General features: G+C 38.7%; 2 protein-coding genes across 4 annotated transcripts in view; both read left to right on the plus strand.

Annotated features, from left to right (window-relative positions):
* Nucleotides 1-550: 550 nt before the first annotated feature.
* The window catches only part of LOC119550298 (probable serine/threonine-protein kinase nek3), a 64,155-nt gene continuing 43,107 nt past the window's right edge, over nt 551-21,598 (plus strand). Inside the window, exons 1-3 of one of the 3 annotated variants that reach the window (XM_037858893.1) lie at nt 551-935; nt 2,253-2,611; nt 16,253-16,298. In XM_037858893.1, the coding sequence (XP_037714821.1) occupies nt 2,610-2,611; nt 16,253-16,298 (48 nt within the window). In that variant the 5' untranslated portion in view covers nt 551-935; nt 2,253-2,609. Of the gene's footprint in view, nt 936-1,513; nt 2,612-16,252; nt 16,299-21,598 lie in introns of those variants that run through there. The other 2 variants (XM_037858894.1, XM_037858892.1) reach the window with 2 other exon arrangements.
* LOC119549468 lies at nt 14,580-15,219 on the plus strand. The gene is made up of 3 exons (XM_037857570.1): nt 14,580-14,625; nt 14,688-15,001; nt 15,058-15,219. Exons 1-3 carry the CDS (start codon nt 14,580-14,582, stop codon nt 15,217-15,219), a joined length of 522 nt encoding a protein of 173 aa, XP_037713498.1.

The following is a 21,598-nucleotide window of genomic DNA, read 5'->3' on the forward strand; positions in this document are numbered from 1 at the left end:
CAAGTAAACCTATGAAAAGTATTTATTGTTTAGAAATGCGTTTTAGAAATCCTTTTAAGAATGTTTTGCCAAAATGGTTTTGGGGGTATGTTTTTGAATACATTTTCAAACTTATAATCAAACTGACTCAAAAATAGTATTTTATAAAGAGAGGAAATTCTGTTTAATGCCGCCTTCTCGTCGTCATGTTATACAATAAGTAGGTTTTAGAGTCTAAACTTCCTGAAGGTTCTAAGCAATCCTTTAAAAAGTAGGTTTGAAAGTACTAAAGGTTTTGAAACTACTTTCAGTAAATCATAAGAACATGAAAGTAAGATTTTATTTGCTAAAAAATGCTCAAAGCATAACTTTAAAATGTATTTTTTTAAAGAACAAGATTTCTTTTTAAAAGTTTTCTTTATCTTATCTTATCTTTTCATTAAATATTAAGGCCAATGCAATTTTCTATCGATTAAAATTTTTTTCATTTTTAAATATGATAAAAATGTAATTTTATGGATACATGCTTAGTAGAATCTATCCCAAATTCTGGTTAATCGAAATATCAAAGAGCGTTACAAATGGCCATCTGATCTTGATGCTCAGCATTATTTCAACATAATCCCAAGTCTCTTAATTCTCTGCTCAAGAAGTGCCTTAATTTTGGACTCTTATCCGCAGGACACGCACGTGTTGTTGGCTTTCTCTTAGCCACTCTCTTTGCGCAGCGGCGCAGCCCGGAGTTCTCCCTTTCACCGGCTCTCAACCTCTCGGATTCTCTCGCCTTCTCCATTTCTCTCAGTGTCGCTCTCCACTGTAAAACTGCTTGTTCTTCCACGCAGTTTTGACACTTGTGACATTTTTGACACACAAATCAATTGTTACGTGAATTTTCAGCGCTGCAGCAGCAGAGGCAGCAGCGCCCAGCGACATCGGGTAAACGCTCATTAAATCGGGTAAAAAATTTCAACAAAAAATTCTATAATTTTTTTTCGTCATTTGGCCAAGAGTCTAAGCGTTTTGTTGTCGACCGGAAAAGTGCGAGTTTTGCGGTGTAATCGAGCCCAAATTGTTGCCTACTTTCGTGCGCTGCGTGTGTGTGACATAATTTGCCGTTCGCCGAGAACTTTAAATTAAGGATTCCCCCACAGAAGAGCCTCGCTATCGTGACCTCAGAGTGCATAACACACCACTGGCCCGAACCTTCCCCTTTTTGGGGCCTTCTTTCTGCTGCAAATCGATTTCTGTTTCCGGCATTTTTCACGTGGCTGCTGCTGTCCCCCTTCACTGAGCGAAAAATGTTCTAGAAATAGGGAATCCCTTTTTAAATTTTCGTTGTAGAATGTTTTTAAATAATTATAGCAACCGAACTTTTAGCAATTGAATATTTAGAGGCGCCTATAGATAAAAATTAGGTAGTGCTTACTATTGGGCATTAAAAAATTTATTTAAATTACTATCCTTTATATTTTAAGCACTGAAATGTAATTTTCCCTGTCACTAATAGCATTTACTATATTGAAAATTAAATTATTCATAGATTGGTCTTCAAATTACTCTAAAAACTCATAGTTGGCATAGAAATGATGTACTTCTGTCAAGGTGCAAATGGGGCTAAAAATTTAAAGCTCCTAGCAATAATAGGAATATACCAAAATATTTACTTCAGTTAAAATTATTTCAGATATATATATTTTTAAATTTTTAAAACCCCAAAAGGACACTTAGAAAGCTCTTGTTTTTAATGTCAATCTCCATTAAGCACAGAAAACCGAATTTTCTTCATCCGAAACATATCCCCGATTTATTAGAATTTTTTCTCAGTGCTCCCATCGTCTGTTTCGTGCAGTTTTGGCATTTTGCTGCCGTTCTGGCTTTCCCGCTGTTGTTGTTGCCGCCTAACGATTTTTCCCGCAAACAACACGGCGAACTGAAACGTGTCAGGCCAGAGGAAAAGCCAAAGTGAAAAGCCCGCAGGGCGGCGAGAGAAACGAGAGAACATTAACAGCAAGGTGGCCGTAAATCGCGAATCGTAAACAGTTTTTGGGCTCTGCGGGGAACCAGCTGAAAGTAACAGTCAGCCTGGTTTATCGGAATCGTTTTTGATTTCCTGCCTTTGGCCTGTTTTCCGTATTCCGTATTTCGTGTGTCGTATTCCGAATTCCGTATTCGGTGGTCCGTAGTCCATTTTCCGTGCTCTGCTTCTTGCCACTTCCATTCGCTTTTTGGGGGTTTTCCTGCTCGTTTAGTTTCGGTTTCGGTTTCAATTTCAGTCAGTCAGCTGCTGCTTTTCACGTGGCACGTGTCGTATGAGTAATATTATCCCCTGCAGTCGCCACTCCACTCAGTAAATAACAATAATCAAAGACTGTTTAATTGATATATCAACTGACGCAAATTAATAAAGTGCTTAAATCAATCGCAATTGCAAAGTGTTCAAAATTCTTAAGCCTAACACCCAAAATAACCACATAATCGCAAAGGACATTGTTAAATTGGCCCCCAAAATCGATTCACCGAAATCGCATTCTAAATGTTCGACTGGATTGAATTTACCAAAGAAGCGTAGACGAAATACGAATGCAAATTAGATGCAAAATAAATGGGTAAAATGAGGTCAAGTAAATACGATGTAAGTATGCCATTTTATAACTACAAGCCTATGTTGTCTTAAGAAAGATTATGCATTAAGAGTGGATGATATAATATAGGTCTTACTTAATATGCTGAGTGTTTTTCTTAGACAATGTTTAAAGGATCCGACTTTATATTATAAATAGAATAACCCTTAACATTCCTCTTAGTTTTACCTGATATTAAAGTCCGTAGATCTGGCTTTCACCACCTCCATAAAGTTGGCCATCATTCCTTGATGATATAATATAGTTCTTACTAAATAATATAATTATTCTGTATGTTTTTTTTAATGATTAAAAGAACTGATTTAATAATGTACTCCAAAAAGAACTTAATTGTCTGCTTAAATATTTCTGATATTAATTTCCCCAGAACTGGCTTTTACTAACTCCCTCAAGTTGGCCATCAATCCTTGATGATATAATAAAGTGCTTACTTAAAAATATTAATATTCGGTGTGTTTTTTTTATGATTAAATAAACCGATTTAACTCAGAAAAGTCCTTGATTATCTGCTTAAATATTTCCGATGTTTAATTTCCCAGAACTGACTTTCACTAACTCCCCCAAATTGGCCATCAATCCTGGCCTTTCCTGGCTCGCAATTACCAACAATCTGCCCAAAGCCAATTGAAGGTTATGCCATCGCATCCCAGAGTCCAGGTGGTGAACTCAGCTGGTCAGCGAACCAAAAATTTACATAATCACTTAACTCATGGCCCACATTTTAGGTGATTATCATCGGGGGTCGGTGGAGAAACAATGGCCTGGCCAAAGATCTGGACATAAATTAAGTTCAGGAACGGAAAACGGACGAGCTGTCTGCCCTTAATCTTGAATTACAAATCGAGTGCAATTATCCGACGGGACGGCTGCAATGAGTCTCACCCATGGGTTCGGTTCTGGGTTCCCCCCAATCCCGTTCCCTCAACCATTCCCCCGGGGGCCTCTTAGCAATTTGTTTTCACACTTTACGATTTGCATGGCCGGATCAGTGTTTTCGATAAGCGTCGACAAGGTTTCTTTGGGGAGTCGGAACCTGGTTTTGGCCTGGATCCCGATTGGCGGACCCATTCTCTAGCCCGGTAGTCGGTAGTTCGCCGACTTCCCCCCGACATTTGCGTGCCGCAGTCTTTGCCTCTCGGCGCTACTGTGTGCGCCTTTAAATTTCGCATTTAATTGATTTGTCAACACAAATGTCCGTATGTCCGTCGCGGCTTCCTGGCCAACTAAGCCGCTTATTCGCAGCGACTTGGCCTAAACACACGAGTTATGCCGGCATAAATTGCCGACTTTAGTCTTTGGTTTGGCTGGAAATCGAAAGTCGAGTGCTGGCCGAGGGCCAAGCGATATGTTACTCCAAAGACATCAAAGGCGCATCGGCGCATCGCTAACTGCAATCATCAATCAAATAATAAAGAGCGGGCAAATGTGTATCTTTGGTCACTCAATCGGCTAAAAGTTGCAAACTCATTCGGTTGGCCATTCGAAGCCGAGCTTCAGGGTGCTTCTGTGTGGGCGATTCTTACGTGCTGCGACTCTTGATTCTCGATGGGATGCACTCGTATAAGGAGTAAGTGGAGATTGGCACAGTGGCGAGGGGTTTTCATAACATTTGGACGCCCTCAGAACATGATTTATGGGAACAGCGTAGGGAAATTAATTATCCTGACAGATGTTGGCAACAAATAGCTTGCTTTAAGTGAAACGAAATTTAAATTTACTAGCTGTTTTGATAAAGTTAAAATCTATAGTCACTAAATAACGAAGATATCTAGTGAAATTTAGTACTTGATTATAATTATAATTTAGTACTTGATTATAGTTATTAATAAAGGCTGAAGGTAGGAAAATATAATACCTGTATACGTAATATTGCATTAGTTATCTAAAATTTGTTCAAATAATGTCAGTTTATCTTTATATAAAATAGGATAGTAACTTATCAATACTTATCATTTATCGGACGGTTAAGATCGTAGATGGCCTGAAAAAGGTCTTTAGAACGCCTTGAAAAATTGTAGGGAAAACAAAAAGATCGTGAATTCCCATTTTGTCTGAAATAAGGAAATATGTTCTTAAAGACGTAATCCATTGGGACTAGTTAGCAGAAAGTATTTCATTTAATTATATATTTTGTTAAGAGCTTGTGCCACTGTATATGCGCCATTGTCTCCTGACACTTGACGACATTCCTGATTTCTCTTTTATTTTTAGGTAGCGCCAGTGCGCCCTCCCTGAATCTGAATTATGTTGTCATGTCCCCCGGCTCTTTGTTTTGCTTCTGCTCCGTTTGGCTTTGTCTTTTGGCTTTGTCAGTTGGCTTTTGGTTTTCTGGCTTTCTGCCTTTCTGGCTTTCTGCAAAATGCGAACACGCGCCCCAGCACGTGGGCGGAAAATATCTGCCGCCGTTTGTGTCATTTTTTTTTTGGGGGGAGCTCCATCTGTGCGGCGCTTATTAATTGTGTGCGAATGTTTGCACAATTTGTCAATATTATCGCACAAAACATGACCATTGGCAGGCGCCCCCGCAGTTCCCCAACTCTCAGCCCCCAACAACATCTTGTTCAGCTACCAAAAATAGTTTGCCTAAGTGATTTGTGATTTATGAGTTCACTCGATTTTGGCTTGCATATTTAATGGGATGTGGCGGGAGTGGTTGTCACCTATTTTTATGCACAAAAACAAAAAGTGGTTCAAAGATAGTTACATACAAGTTGTAGTTAAAATAGTTAAGATGCAAATAAAATAAAAAATATTATTTGGTAAAATACTGTAGATAAAATATTACGAAAAGTTTAATTATCTTAATGGGCATAACTGACAAAATATAAGATATGCATGGGATGGATATTTAGACCTCCATGATCATATTTCTTTTATGTGTACCTATCCCTCTCTCTCTCTATCTGCAGTTATGTATAGCTATCTCTATCTGTGGCTCGGTCTTTGGCCCGGGGGCCTGACTATTTGCTAATTCCCCAACCCACCCCGCGCACGTCTGGCTATATGCTTTACGACTTTATAATGCCCGGTTAATTGGGTCAACCAGCCCGAAGGGGAGGGGGTGGTGCTGGCGGAGGGGGTGGAGTCAACGCATGTTTCAAATGTTTGATAAACGCGTTGTGGCATTGCCTCCTGACACCACTCATACATATTAATGCCAAAAGCCGACTTGGCCGTCTATTTGCGGCCAGGTAGCCAACTGGGTGTTGCTACAAAGTTGGCTAAAACTACGGAATGGGAGCTGGGATCTGGGATCTGGAATCCGAAGTTTTGTTCCCCACCTAAGTTGAGTGGGAGTTTCGATGCAGGATGGAGCGTTGATTGGTGGCCACCGTCCTGAGCAGTCCACTGGGCAATTTAACATGAGGGAACTATACAAAGGAAATTGAACTAATTTAACTAAAAGAAAATATTTTTTGTGCTTCCTAACAGATGAATATGTCTTTATTTTTTCCCTCATTTCTATATTACTTTATTAAAAGATAAAATGGAAAATTAGTAAAGAAAAATATGAGGTTTTACCAAAGACTATAAAAATCCACATCGAAAATCCACCCGAAAAATTTTGCCGTACATTCCGATCTATGGTGGTTACTCATCTTGTAGTCTATATTATCTTTGATTTTGCCCATATATCATTTTTAAAACATATATGTTTATGCTGTTACATATACTACTTACTATAAAATTTGTTTAAATTTTACATTATTATAAGATTTTTAGGCTTAAAACCCACTTTTAGTTTAATAATGGGACGGAAATAACACTATTAAAAAATGTTTTAAGTATCTAAATAAATAACTAAGCAACTTAAATAAAAGATCCCCAAGTCCATTTCCAATTACCCCACCTAACTTGACAATATTTGTAAAATATTTATCTCACATCGATTTCGGGTATTTCGAAAATGAAGTGCCTCATGTAAGGGGCGTCTCCGTTGGGTCGACTTAATAGAAAGCGAAAACTCGACAATTTTCCACGAGCTCCACAACTCGCTGGCTGCTAAGCCGCGAAAGTAAATAATCCAATTATCGCACACATGCGCGCCCATAGCATAAATAAAATCATTTGATAAGACAAGCCATAGACCACGGAGACGGGAGACTAAAGACTGAAGACGGCAGACTGAAGACCGAAGAGTGAAGACCGTAGACCGTAGACCGAAGACCGGGCGGGGAAATTGCATAAACATGTTTGGGAGCCGCTCACTGAGGAAGTAAGTCAGTCAGATGAGAGTCGACTTTGCATTTGAAATATGCTGCATTAATATGCCGATAAATATTTGCCAGCCATCGTACGACTCTCTTCGGATCTTCGGCCATATGTGTAGCCATATAGCTGGCCAACAACTCAATTAGATGGCAGTCTGGGCTGGAGATGTTGGAGGAGGGGGGCTGAAATTAAATGGCATAAAATATTTCCGCAAATGATCATCAGCCGATGCTGATTACGATCGTGATCATCATGGGCAGACTTTGTGCAACTTTGTCGCCTCTTGAGTGGAGTTTCCCTTGAAATTGCTGGTTTTTAATGGGGGGATATAGGAAATGGTGATATGTAGATAGCAGCACTGAAAAGGTAATTCTGGGATATATTGAACTTACATAACTTATGAATATACCTTTTTGTTCCAATTGTAATTTTGTAATTAGACACTACATTTTATGCAGATTACAATAAAAACGACATATTTAAATATGATTTCTTAATGTTAAAGTATGTCTCAGAATATGTCGATACAGTTCGAACTATATCAAAACATGTCGTTATATGTCGAACCTAAAACGTAGTATTTTTAAGAAAATAAGCTATTAAAAACCGTAAAAAATATATTTAAAGCTATGATATATTTATAGCAGATTTATAATTTGTTTTGAATTTGACTCATGTTTTGAATAGATATATTCTACGGAACATTCTACAGAACCTTTAAAAATTAATTTATATTTTCTAAAGTTTTTCTTTATGATTTTTAAAAACACGTTCTGTTTTTAAAAACAATTAATTATGGTTTAATAGAAATATTGGCGTTATTAATCCTGTTTTTGTGGTGTACTGATTTTTGATGTATAGTTTTTAGTGAGTACCCCCAGTTCGAATCCCTAAAAGCGTAACCCCACTCCCCCATTCCGATCCCCCATTCCGTGTGCATTGTGTCAATGTCAGCAATGTCTCTCCATCTTTCCATCTGCGTCTGCGTGGCGTGTCAACAATTTGACAGACATTCATCAGCGTTCGCCACTTTGGAGCTGCCTGTGTCGCATACTCAATCAGCCGGGGGAAGTCGAAGTTAAAGTCGGAGTCGGAGTTGGAGTTATAGTGGGGACCCCAGTCGGAGTCCTATGCCAAGTCCCAGTTGTCATTTGTGCGGTGTGGCTTTTGCCTTTGTGCCGCGTGCGCATAATTGATTTTTTCGCGGCGATTCGCTGGTTGTTCGCTGGTCAGCTGCCTGTGTTCTCCTACTGCCGTTGTCATATTAATGTCAAAAAGATTGCACTTGATCATGAGTTGCGTGTTTGCCAATTTGTGCACACACAGCCCAGAAGAATGAAGAACGTGGGCCGTTGTTCAGCGGCCACAGAAGAAACCAAGAACAGAAGAATCCGGTGGTGGAGAATCATGGGAAAGCCAAGTGAAAGGAGTGAGTAGTGATGCACTTGTTTGTGGGCGTTATTTCCACACCATGGGAAAATATTTTCACAACTCTCGCCGCTCGACTGGCTTTCGTAAGGGCTGACTGAACTGGCCAGCGAGAAGTTCAACAATGATAATGCTAAATCTAAACACACACAATTGGCAATATTTATCGATTGTATACCAAAATACCAGCTGGGTCTAGACACCCACTAAAAATAAAACGTGCGTCAAGTTTTTTATCGTCGGCAGTCACATGTTTTGCCTCGCTTTTTTGCATTCCACAGCGCATTACTGACCTAAGCTACCCAAATAATTAATGGGTGTGAATCAGTGACACTTGGCATGGGCAATATAATTTTAAGGGGTTAAGCGCCATAAAAAGTGGGGTATAATAGAGCAGGTGAAGCTATCAGGCTTGCATAAGTAACTACTAGCGGTTTCTGTTTATATTTCATAGAATTTAGTTTAAATATAAATTAATATTAAATATATTTAAAGTTGATGTATTAAGCATTTTCATAAAGGCATTAAGTTAATTTGTTTACTTTTCAAAGCCTGTAATTTCCCTTTGGCTTTCAATTAAACCCCTCTAAAAGCCACTTCCACCCTTTCAACAACTTCCTCCAAGCACTTGATGATATGTTCTGCCAAAGCTCAATTGCCATTTAATTACTTCATTTAACAAAACCAATAACAACAGCACTTCCACTGAGGGCGCCTCGCATTGCAATTGCACATGTTGAATGCAATTACAGGCAAAGCATTTAGACGCCAATAATTATTAGATATTTATATGCAGTCAAGAGCCAACCACAAGTTTGCCAGACGCTAAAAGCCACAGTGGTGGGCCAAGTGGGGCTTTCGAGGGGGAGGTTCTATGGAAGGAGACACCCCGCACATTGCATTGACATTGAATTGCATCTGTTCGAATCTCTAACTGTAAAGTGCCATCAGACGTTAGGATGAGATTGCTTCCCCCACTTTATTCCCCCTACTTGTGGCATATTCCCCCTTATCGTTCATTGTCATCGAACTTTATATCTCTTGAGTTGTTTGTGCTCTGTGGCTCTTAGCACTCACTTTATTAAATGACAATTTGAGAGACGATGATTTTAATGATGCTTAGGGGTTTGATATTCAATGAAAATGTGATTTTGCTTTTGAGAGGGTGATGAGAATAGAAATATGTTTGAGTTCATTAGTTACTTAAGGTTTGGAATAAGAGGAAATAGTTTAAAATTTAGTAGGAGAAGAAGGTGTACAGATTTTGGGTTCTTAATCAGTGTATATTGGAGTTATATAAGGACTTTAGAATAAGCTCTCTTAACAGATTAGTTATTATTGTTCGTCCTTTGTGTGATTAAAAATAATGTACTATCTCATTGGATTTTTGTCTTCAAAATACTCTGTTGCTGTTTAAACTTAAACCATATTGGATTCATTCATTTGCTTCATTTTTGTATGTTAGGTTTTCTTATGAAATATAATATTTGAAATATAACGTGTGGAATGGAGATATAGTTGGTTTATGTTAACAATTATTATTTTATATTTAAGGCTTCTATCAACGTTACCTAAAGTTCCCACTTAGCTCCTTAAAACATCAAGTAGTACTAGCCCCACATCCCCATATTCTCAAATCGCTGTAGATCAACACTTGTCAAACTGGTTCTCACCGCTCGAGCCATTAACCCGTTGATGTAATCTATCCGAGGTGCAACATATTATTCAATTGAATCGAACTATTGCATAAATCTTGACCAGCAGTCACACCGTTAGGTTCCACACCCGAGCGCGGGCAATTCATCAAGAACTAGCTGCGGTTGTCATTATGTCAAGTTCGTTGAGCAATCCACTAAACTAGAGTTGTAATCCGAAACAGCACTAAAGCCACCCCAGTAAAGTCCCCATCCCCAATCCCCAGCCCCAATCCCAAACCCAATTCCATCCATTGCCATTACCATACTAAGTTGTCGGTGGCTCATAAAAATGGCAATCACATTTGCATTGCATGCTCGACCAATGTAAATCGGACATCATACTGCGCATTTCCAATTCGATTCGATCGTTGCCCGATCGTCACTGTTTATTGTCGGGGGTGTGGGTGCTGGAAAGGGCTAGAGCCAGACCCAACAGATCCGACAGATAGCACGCAGTTTCCCCGGAAATCTGCGTGCAAATGACAGGGTCGACTATTTATAGGGGCCCTGAAGTTCCCGAGGTTGTGTATTTAGATTTTTGAACTCCTTGAATCGCCAACCAGGCCGGACGGATCAGAATTCAATTGGAACTAATTCTACTTAAGTGGTGGATTTTCCTGGGTTGGGTAAAAAGTTTCTGGGTAATCTGAATTTTCCCAGAATTGATTGAGTAAGGTGGAAAGAAGGCACTTTTATTATACAAGCCTAGAAGGGTAATAAATTTTAAAATTAAAATATATTTTTGGTATGTTGGAAACTTTGAGCTATAGAAACAATATCATGACTTGGAGTTTAGCTAGCAAATAAACTTCATAAAGAACTTATAGAATACAAGTTTTAAAAGTATTATACTTTTCTAGATGATTTAAAATGTAGTAGATCACTGGAAATCAAATCTTTTTCCTTTTGGAACTAACCAATCCAAAAATCAGGTTAAAAGCAAACAAATAACTTACAACCTGTACTTCCTTTGCCCTCTATTTTGATTCTGGGCCAAACCAGTTCGCGATTATCTTTCACTGGAAAACCGCACCCCGACATAAAGTTAATTAAAAGCTTTCAGCGCTTTTGACATTTGCCGCAAATGTCGCGCCTCTTAAATGTTGCTCCCGTTAATAGTGTCGCTGGCTTTTATTTTTGCTGCCCGGTGTCCTTCTGCGTGGAGTTTTCCACAATTAATTCAGCCACCAGCAGGCCGTTCTGACAATTAAGAAATTCCTGCCTGCGTTTGCCGGGCTGCTCAGTAATTTTTATCACATACATTTTTTATCGCAAATATCACAACTTCATCAGCAATCAATGCGGCCAACAGCAACTGCAACTGCAACCTGAGAGGCGGCCGGGCAGACAATTAGCCATAAAATTAGCTGCAAGTTGGCTCAAGGAATGCGCCGTCGATGGCCAAGGCGCTTGGCGGTGGCAAATTGAAAACAATTTTAGCTATTTGCATATAAATGCAACCTGAGACGCTGGCAACCAGCAGCAGCAGCAGCAGCAGCAACAACAGCACAGCAGCAACATCAGCACAGCAGCAACCTGCAGCTGCAATGTTGCCCACCAATTTGCTCAAAAATACCCCACTGTGGAATAAAGCTCAAAACCCTATTACCAATAAATCGCGAAAAATAAATATTTAACACTACAGATAAAATGAATGAAATGTTGGAAATTTCACAAGTACACAACTCATTTTTACACTCTTTAATTTATAAGTCTACACAACCAGACAACTATTTTACGGACACTTTTTTCACAATGGAATTTTTAGTAGGTGTATCTTGCGTCTACATTTTTTTTTAAACCAAGTTCAAAAGGCCTATTACTAGTAAGGGGTTCTAAATTTATTTTAACAATGGAATTTTTGGTCGCTCATTTCATACCATTTTTTTTTCACAATGGAATTTTTACTATATCTTGAATCTTAGCAATCCTAAGTACCTACAAGTAAAAAAGACTTACAACTAGTTAGGGGTTCCTAAATTTGCTAACCCATTGCAAAAGATAAATTAGTTTATAAGTTTTGTTCTTGTAAGATTTTTACTAATGAGTTTTTAAACGCCTTATCAGAAACCTTTTTTTCTTATTTCTCTGTTCTTTCCCTTTAAATTGATCGCAATCACAATTGCATATTAAAATATATATTAATTTACTCACTTATAATCCTTAAAATCTTAAGTGTTACTATTAAGTAGCTAACTGTGTTTTAGGGACAAGTAAGTACAAAGGCTTATAAGCAGTAGTAAAGGGAACTTGGGGGAAACAAATTGGGCTGTGAGTTTTGTTCTTGTAAGATTCCCACTAATAGGTTTTTGATCACCTTATCGGAAACCTTTTTTTTACCATTTCCTGTACCTAGTTTTTCCCACTGTGGTAGGCCGTAAAGTTTATCGAAATTGCATTTGCCTTATAGTTCATAAAGGCATGTTCTCCCACTGTGGTCAGTAGTAAAAAGTTAAAGATTGTGGAAAGCGATCGGCTAAGGCTTTTATCAGCTCTGAAATATAAATATTGATATAGTCGGAGTGGACTTGGCAACAATTAAGGTAGAAGCATATGGGAGCAGCACCCCACAGACCGAACTATATACATAAGCAGTTGGCAAAAAAAGATCGAACACTTGTGAATGTTGTTAAAATATATTTCCACAAAGGTTCAAACTACATTTCACGCCTAATTTCATCTGACAACAACAGCAGCGAAAAGTTGGGGAATATTTTTACACATTTTCATGGTGTTATTTTTTTTTTTAGCGGCAGCTGGGGAACTGAGGGGCGCTCTGTGGTGGCTGCTGTGTTAATTTGAGACATAATTGCAAGCTCGCCAGGATGATTGGGGTGCTGGGGTGGCCAGGGGGGATCAGGGGTGGCGGGGAGTGGAAAGGGGGTGACCAGGGGCGGCACAGTGGGGCGAAGGGGACAGCTGCGCCGACTGGTTATGACAGCAATGACAGCTGCGGCAGCGTCGGCATTTGAATAATTTGCAATTAAACGCTCCACGCGGCTCAGCAATTAAGCGAGGAGTCAAGGGGGAGGGGCAGGGGAAGAGGTGGTACAGAGAGAAAAACATGTTTTTTTGGTTCTTCCTACCTAAAGGATTCTATCGATTTGAAATACCCCTAATATATTATTATAAAACATCAATTTAGACTAAATGTCTTATGATGAAGGTCGTGAAAGAAGATTTAATGATGTTTTGATCCTAGAACGTAATAAAACCAAACGCATGAGTACTTTAAAAGATATATAACAATTTCTTAAGAATTCTATTTTGGAATACCACCTCACAAACAAAGTAGTATTGTTCTAAAAATAAAATGTTATATTATTTATTATGACTTATACTAAAAATATATTCATTAAATTGTATCAAATGGATTATTATTATTAACGGTCTCTGGCTTTATCGATTTAATATTTCAAGTACCTAAAAATAACTTTAAAAGAATTTGAATGTCTAAATATTAATATATAATATTAAAAATCTTATCCAAAAATATTTTCACGAAATCGTTGGTTTAAAGAATAATGCGATGAACAACATTAGCCAATTGTTCACCACTAGTACATTTTTTCTCAGCGTAGTCGGGGGAGTGAGAAAAATGGCAAGCATTTCCCCGTGGTCAAAAACGCCACACGGACCACACGACGTATGCGTAATATTTGCATCTGATTCGGCGAGCCTGGTCGACTTTTGAACGGGTTTATCTGGTAGTCGCAGGAGTCGGCCTGAGAACGAATCCAAATGTCCACGTCCATCAGCTGTCCGCAGCTGCTGAAAGTTGATGGCCCACGATGAAGACAGCGGACCGGTCAAAACCAACACCCAACTGTGTTTCCAATTAAACGCCGCTTAGCCAAACAACGCGGCCAAACAACCAAACAACGCGAAACAACCCAAAGAGTTAAACGTCAGCGCGACTTTCAGTTTGTTTTACGGTTAGTTCGTGAGTCGGTCGCACTGAACTTGAATCTTTATGTGGCAGACAGATCGGGCCTGAGGCCCCGTCCCCAAGATCAGACTCAGATTCAGTTCCAGATTCAGATGCAGATCCAGATCAGAGTTCTGCGATTGGGACAAAGTGTGATACGGACTGACAGACTGACTAATTGATGGCCCGCTGATTGATTGATTGATGGACTGCCGATTGATTTATGGGCCATCGTGGGGGGCTGAGTTAGATTTTCCACTGATCTGGAGTATTGGCGCTTTAATCGGTGTTAAACGGTGTCTGACAAATGTTTGGAGATTAGACTTATGTGGTTAGTTAGATTGAAGTATTCTTTATAATATGTACAGAGATAGTATTTTTCGATTAGTAGCTTAGATAAGGTTATTAAATAGTATTTTTTGTAAACTTAAATTTTTCATTAAAAAACATTTTAATACAGATATTGTAAAAACATAGACACTCATGTTTAAATATAATAATGTGGTTGCTTTGACCTTAATATGTTTTTTTTTTTGCTGTTATTAGTTTTTTTAATCTAACTAGTTGGTGAATGTCCCTCATTAGTCAGCCGCTCGAGCCTGACTAACGACAATCCAAAATATTTGAAATATGAATCAAGGCAAATACAATGTAAATTAGTTATTTGAGAGGTCTCCAAAACACTACTTGGAAATGTTGATATGGCTCTTGCTGATACTCTTTTTCTGTGAATCCTTCAGTGAGTAGTGGATGTCGAGGTGGTTCAGAAGTAAGAGATATTTTTTTAAATTTATATAATAGCTCTGCGTAGCAAGTTTACCAACATGAGTGCAGTGTGCAGCCATGAATTCTGTTCCAGTATGAGGGGATGGCTGAGCGCCAAAGGTGAGGTCAACCTGGATATCCACCTGAATAGCACTTTGAGGAGTGGCTTGAGGACTACACTTACCCTCCTGCAGCGGATGGATGGCCAAAATCGGGACCAGACTCTCTTTAGCTACGACATGGACACCTGCAAGATGCTGCGGAATCTTTTGCAAGCCAGTTTGATGAAGGTCTGGCTGAGGAACGTGTTCAAGTACGGGAATCTAACCGAACGCTGTCCCATTAAGCCAGTGCGTACTGCATCTCAATTTGTTTGATTGCCTGGGTCAAAGTTTCTCCCCTGCAGGCCTACTACAATATCCGCAACTTTCAGCTGGAAACCCACAGCATTCCGGGGTATTTGCCATCGGGATTCTACCGCCTGCACCACACAAGTTACTATGGAAAGCCCAAGGGCAGGACACACCGTTCGGTGGCCACTATCACATTGGATGTAAAGTTCTATTAAATGGAAATGGAAAATGTGCGAACTCAAGATGCTCAAGTGGGTCACGGGTGGGGCCAACGGGTTTCAACTTTTCAAGGCTGACTTTGGCATCTTGCGGATAGTGGAAGAGTAGAAGACCAAGTTCAAGCTGATAAAAGTCTGAGAAGACGACAGGGATTGCACAGCGAAATTTATGTGAAAATCGTTCTCAAGGTTTTACCTCGGCTGAAAATCCCTTGGAGCCATAGCCATCGGGCCTCATTTCAGTTTTGCTCCAGTTTCAGCTGGGACATTTGCCATCTGACAATGCAGGTCTTTAACTAATTGCATAATAAATTCAAGTGAATTTATGGTGCTGCTCCTGCAACTGTCCTTGCTCATTTGCGTTGTCAAAAAGTCGCTCAATCTAAATGATTTATGCATTTATACATATAACTGCAGGCTCACGTGTTCGCAGTGCTCTACATAATATTGTTTTGTCATAATTGAGTGTGTTGTGGGTGTTCCGGTTTGTGGTTTCAATTATAAGTCGACTCAGCATACAAAACTTTGGGGAAGTACATTTTAGTTTATTTTTAGTTGGGGAAAGTAAGGAAGGTTTTACACAGTGTATTATTAAAAAATGAATGAAGCTTAAAAGTTTTAAATAAATCTTAATGGATCTGCATTCCTCAATTGAGCTGTAGGTTTATAAATCTTGTAATTTATCTTTCAACCAATTTCAGCAAAAAGACAAGTTCGAGTTTAAGTGGTAGATAAATCTTAAAATGATATATCTTCCCAAATTTAATATGGGGAATTTTGGGTAATTGCAGAAAAAGGTGTTAGCAGTTCATAAATCTTTCAATGTGAATCACACGTATTATAACTTGAGATACTTTTCAAGTGGCAACTGCAAGTATTAATATTTATATGCCTTAAAGAGTAAGGTAAAAGATGAATAGTATTAGGCATAGAGATTGTCAAAATATTTTTTTATTTTATCACAGAATATTTTCTATATTTAAGTACCCTCGAATTTCATTTGTTTCTAAGCACAAATCTTTATTTTCAGGTTACCACAGCTTACGGTCTATGCCAAGATTATTTACCTCCTGATGGTGAGTAGCAAGCCGCTTTAAATTCTTAATAGATGACGAATCCCAGCCTCGTCACCTAGAATCCTTGACTCTCCGACCAGTTCATCACACTCGCCCATTCAATGCAACAGTTTTGATAAACATATTTAGACATTTACACCGCAAGCGGGAACTCAAATATTGGCATGAAGTGCCCTTCAGGGCGAATATTGACGCGTGTGCAAATATTCGATAATACTATCAAATGTTGTATCAAGTTATATCATCGAGAGAGCAACAATCTTGCCCAAAGCCAGGCCAAACCCATATTGAAGGGGGGAGACACCGATTCCGAAACTATGCCAATTATTTTATCAAAAGGGAATTTCCCTGAAAATCACGGCCCAACATCGATTGTCTGCCGTTATCAATTGTGATTGGGCAAATATTTGCCAAAAATAATATAAAATAATAACAATAAGGCGACCAACTACAATGGAAATGTCGAGTGAATACTTATAAAAATGCCAACAACCGAACGCTAATTAAATTATACTGTTCTCCGTTTCTTACACGTTTTCTCCCAGCCATTTGTGGTTGTTGTTTCCTTAACACTTTTAATTTATTTGGCAATCAATTTGAAGTATGGCCCGGGGGCCGAGAAGTCGGCGGGACGTCGGATGTCCCCATGTCTGGCTGGTTGTTAATGTGCCGAAATAAATAACTGGAATATCTGGCATTCCTCGGGCGTGAAGCAAACTGGGCGACGTCTTCGCCAAGTTCCGTTTACATCGAATTTTTTTATGAACTCACCAGTGTTTACAGCAAGTATTTGCTTATTTGTTCTAAATGAACAACAAAATTATTTTGGCATGAGTTGGCTCGAGGCTGGGTCTTTTGAGCTGATTGAATCGTTGAACGCTTCGAGTATTTTTTATTGTACCGCTCAGGCATTCCTCATGCCCTAGGCATCCGCCACTGTCTGAACCTCTTCATGAGTTCGAATATGCAAATTATGACCCGGTGTGATTATTTTTGGCAATACTCAATATGCGAAAAATTCCACTAGCAATCAAGGCGGATGTTAAGATGGTCGAAAGGGAGCTGATTGAAATTGTGCTAAATGGTTTATTACACATTTAAAATTTCACTTTTGTAAAGGGTTTTTAAATTTACAACGAGAACGGGTATACGATCTTAAGTAAGGGTACATTTATTTTCTTTATTTGCACAAATAAAATACTGGTCTACTCACTCCAAGGCACGTATTAAATCTAGAACTCACAAAAGTTTCTAGTTTATAGACATAAATTTCTTCGTAAATCACACTTTTATGGTGCAATATAAATTCAAACCTTGACTTTTCCGGCCCAGTGCACTCGAAGTACTCCGATGTGGCGAGGATTGAAGTCTGCTTTATAGGTGATGGATGGCCCGAATTTAATATATCTAATGCAAGCGGATTGTCCAGGGGTTAATATATATTTACTGCGGAATCGCCGATGATGGCAATGGACGTGTGCCGAGCAAATAAATGAGCAATCAAGGGCCAAATTAGCGGCACTTTTTATGGTAGCTTAACATGGGGCTTTTGATAGCGTCGATTTTGATTGGCGCCAGGTAAGCAATTGACGTTCGGATAGGTGACTCGCATTACCATCAAGACTAGACATAGATATCCAGGTGAAAATCCAAGAAATCTCGACTATCTGTGGCGAAATTAAGTTTGGAGTTTACCTTAAGACATGAAATTCGAAGTTTATAATTAGTTTAGTTCACATAAAATATTTTTATAAGTTACCCATAGAACATTCTATAATCTTATCACTCTATATTTGGTGTCTTTCCCAGAAGAATAATATTTTTTCTAAACATTCAAGTTCATCAATAAAAGACAGATAACATGGGGATTTCACTTCCCAGTGTTTTTGTTAAAGTACCCACTAAGAGATATTATAGGATCATATCAAAATATTTACAATTTCCCAATTTCCGCCATGATTTGTATCGTTTAGTAACTTTATACTAACAAAATCCCAGAAAGAAATTAAATCTTATATTCAAAGAATGTATAAGATCAGTTCAGTGTTGAAAGGGATTGAACTTGTTAAGGTTTATGTTTACAATATATTAACTTTGGTTACATATGTGTATATAGACTCAATTCATCAATGGTTTTATAAGAAGTTGAGAGCCACGTTTATGGATCAATTGGTGATAACTTGGGTCTACCACCTCCATTCTTCCCCAGCTCTGGCTCTTGTTTTATTGGTAAGTTTAACCGTTGTTGGGATATTATTGGGTGCTGTTTAATTTCTTTTTTCTTGTTGCATAGCCCCAAAACAGCGACGCTTATCAGGAAATTATTTCAAAACGTTAATTGAATTGTCAATAGATGGGGAGGCAGAACCGTTTTTGGTGTCTCGGGCCTGTGGCAACGGGTGATAGCAGAGAAGGAAAGGTGTACGTAAGATATACACCCCAGAACATATACTTCTTGGTATTGCCTCTATAAATACCAAGAGCTAAGTAAGTCGGTCTCTAATTGCATTTGCCAGATAAGAGTTTCATGGCGGGTCGAATTTGGTTGGCTTTCTCGATATGGAAATCCATCCGTGGCACAAGCCACCTCAAGGCCACCATAATATCCAAACTTGTTATTGTTATTCTCAATATCGGCGATGATTATCTTGATCGGCATTGTTTTGGTCAACAGCGGAAAGTTTCGCCACGCGTTTCAAAAACGTGATTTGCGATAGGAGAGTGCAAATAAAACGTGTTTACCGCAATCACTTTGACTGGCATTGATAAATCGGGCTACCTTAAGAATGCCACAAACTTTGGTGGTATCGGATTGAATGATAGTTCTCATAGGCAAGTGGGAATTCCCAACGTTTGGAGGTTACCAAAAGGTTAAAATAGTGTTCCTGTAATCGTAATATAGTAAATTAAAGTTATTATATTTGGAGTCGAATGTTTTTGCATCACTTATAAATAGATGCCAAAACAATGATAAATTCCATAATCCAATTGTCCGTCCTGAAACGTGGAAATATTGTGCTGACCCAGACGAATGCCCAGACAACTTTGTGATACGAAACGTGGTCAAGAGGTCTGAGCTATCTGGACATAATTTGATATGATATGAACATGATATGATCCCGCCGCCAAGTCGTAAATTAAGTTTTGTTTCTTTGAAAACAGGCGGAGTTAAGACCCCTTGACATTGTCAATGATTTTGATTTATGCTCCCTGGCAAAACATTCGATTGTGGTATCGATTTGGTCTTCAGCCTTAAAAGGCTTTTGCTGTAAAATGCTTTTCCGACTTTCACGCCACGATTTCCGCTTTCGTAGTAGAGTCCTCCTTTTATTCCACCAATCTGCCGCTGTTTACTTTGCTAATGTGTGGGTAAATAATGCAGTTTTCCTCGGGATAAACCGTTGATATCGATGACGTTTGACTGAACAGTATACTAATTGATATCCCACATATAAACATCCCCTGTTTTAACTGTCCAGAAATCTGTGTTCTTGCCTTGAGAGTGTAAAAACAATCGCTGCTGGCCTATCCTTTGCTATCATATCTTTAAAATGTTATAAATACCACCAGTAATTTGCCAATCGCACACCTTATATAAATTTAATTCCGTCGCACTTGGCGAGGCATGTGCTTCGGTTTCTTATCGATGTTCTAGTCTTAAACTCCAGAAATATCATCTAAAACAAACTAAGACAAGGACAACTTAGGGACATGATGCTTAAACCCTTACATAAGCCTATTGTTTTGTTACCAATTAGTCTCACGACCAATTAAAATAAGTGGCAACTTAAGACAGCCTTTTTACTGCGCAGATGTTTTGCAGGGCATTCGCTTGTTATTACTTTGAATAACAAATTGGTCTGGCGAATATTTGCCTTTTTTATGTAAATATTATTGTCGCACTGGAAATTGATGGAGCACAGTGGGCCAAGATAGTTGGTAGCAGACCAAGGAGTACCCCTTCTCGGCCAAACAATAAAATTTATACATTAATAAATGCAGAACAAACACATAAAATTTATGAATTGGGCAATGTCAATCAGGAATGTTATCAACATTCACTGGGAGAATTTTTTTAAGTCAAGATATGAGTGGACGAACAAAATGTTCTTATTTCTATTTATGAAAAGGACAACGGTTCGTCTTATGTAGTATATATATAATAGAATTTATTAAACTGGTATATGCTAAAAAAAAATATTTCTATATTTTAATTAAGGGGAAACTGATTTTAAACGCCTTGTAAGTATAAAGTATGCTTTTCTGAATTGATAATAAATAATGTATGCACGGTATATTTTGTCATTTAAAATATTTAAAAAAAATTGTTTTCCCCTTGTAATCAACTGTTTACAAATTTTTAAGTAAATTTTTTTCGTAAAATTGAAAAAAAAACATTTTTAAAATATTTTTTTTTGGCCACTAATTAAGTCCCATGTTCAGAGTCTACATTGCTGTGTTTGGAGGATAACCACCCACCCACTTGCTGCCCAAGTCTCTCGGCCACCTGACGCCCACCACCCACCGCCAGCCACCCGCTTTGCCCCACCTGATAGCAGCCGCAGCAGACGAAGCTCCGCAATCTTATCGTTCCTGCTCTTATTGATTAATATAAAGATACTGACAGCCCAATAGTCGCACTGCTGGCGGGTGTGGGTATGGGTATCTGTTTCTGTATCTTTATCTAAATGGGGAAGGCTAAGCACAGACCCTCCGGAGTTCGTGGAGCACCTTTCTCACCTGGCGGCCGGCGCTTCGAACTGACATCTAGAGCAAACAGAAAGACACAATTTTTTTTTCATATTATTGTTATTTGTTATAATCGCAGATACGGAGCTCCTTTTGGACTGTCCTATCTGACACGCATTTCTCTGCCTTTGGCGCCCTCACAGTGTCGATAAAGGCGGCATTGAATGACTGACAGTGCACTGAGCGAAATTCCGGGCCTGGGTTTGTCTAGCCCCAGCTATTTGCGCACTTAGATAAGCGTCTTTTTGGCAGCACATCAGAAGTGATAATCGATTGGTTTTCAGGTGGTTTTTGTTTGCTGCTGTAGCGTTTAGGAAGCTTTGTGTTTCTTGCGGGCAGTTTTTATGGGGCGGAATTATCGCGAAACGGAAATATAATGGCTTCTGTTCAATAAAGGGGATATCGGTAATTATTCTTAATAAATGTGCGTTTGGAACTTTGTGTTGAAATGGTCTGTTACGGGCTTATCAACTCAATATACTTCTTGCAAAAGGTTTCTGAAAGCATTAAAATAAAAATGGAATGTGGCCAAACGATTTATTATAACTAAA

This window comes from Drosophila subpulchrella, chromosome 2R (assembly GCF_014743375.2).
Source record: "Drosophila subpulchrella strain 33 F10 #4 breed RU33 chromosome 2R, RU_Dsub_v1.1 Primary Assembly, whole genome shotgun sequence".
NCBI lineage: Eukaryota > Metazoa > Arthropoda > Insecta > Diptera > Drosophilidae > Drosophila > Drosophila subpulchrella.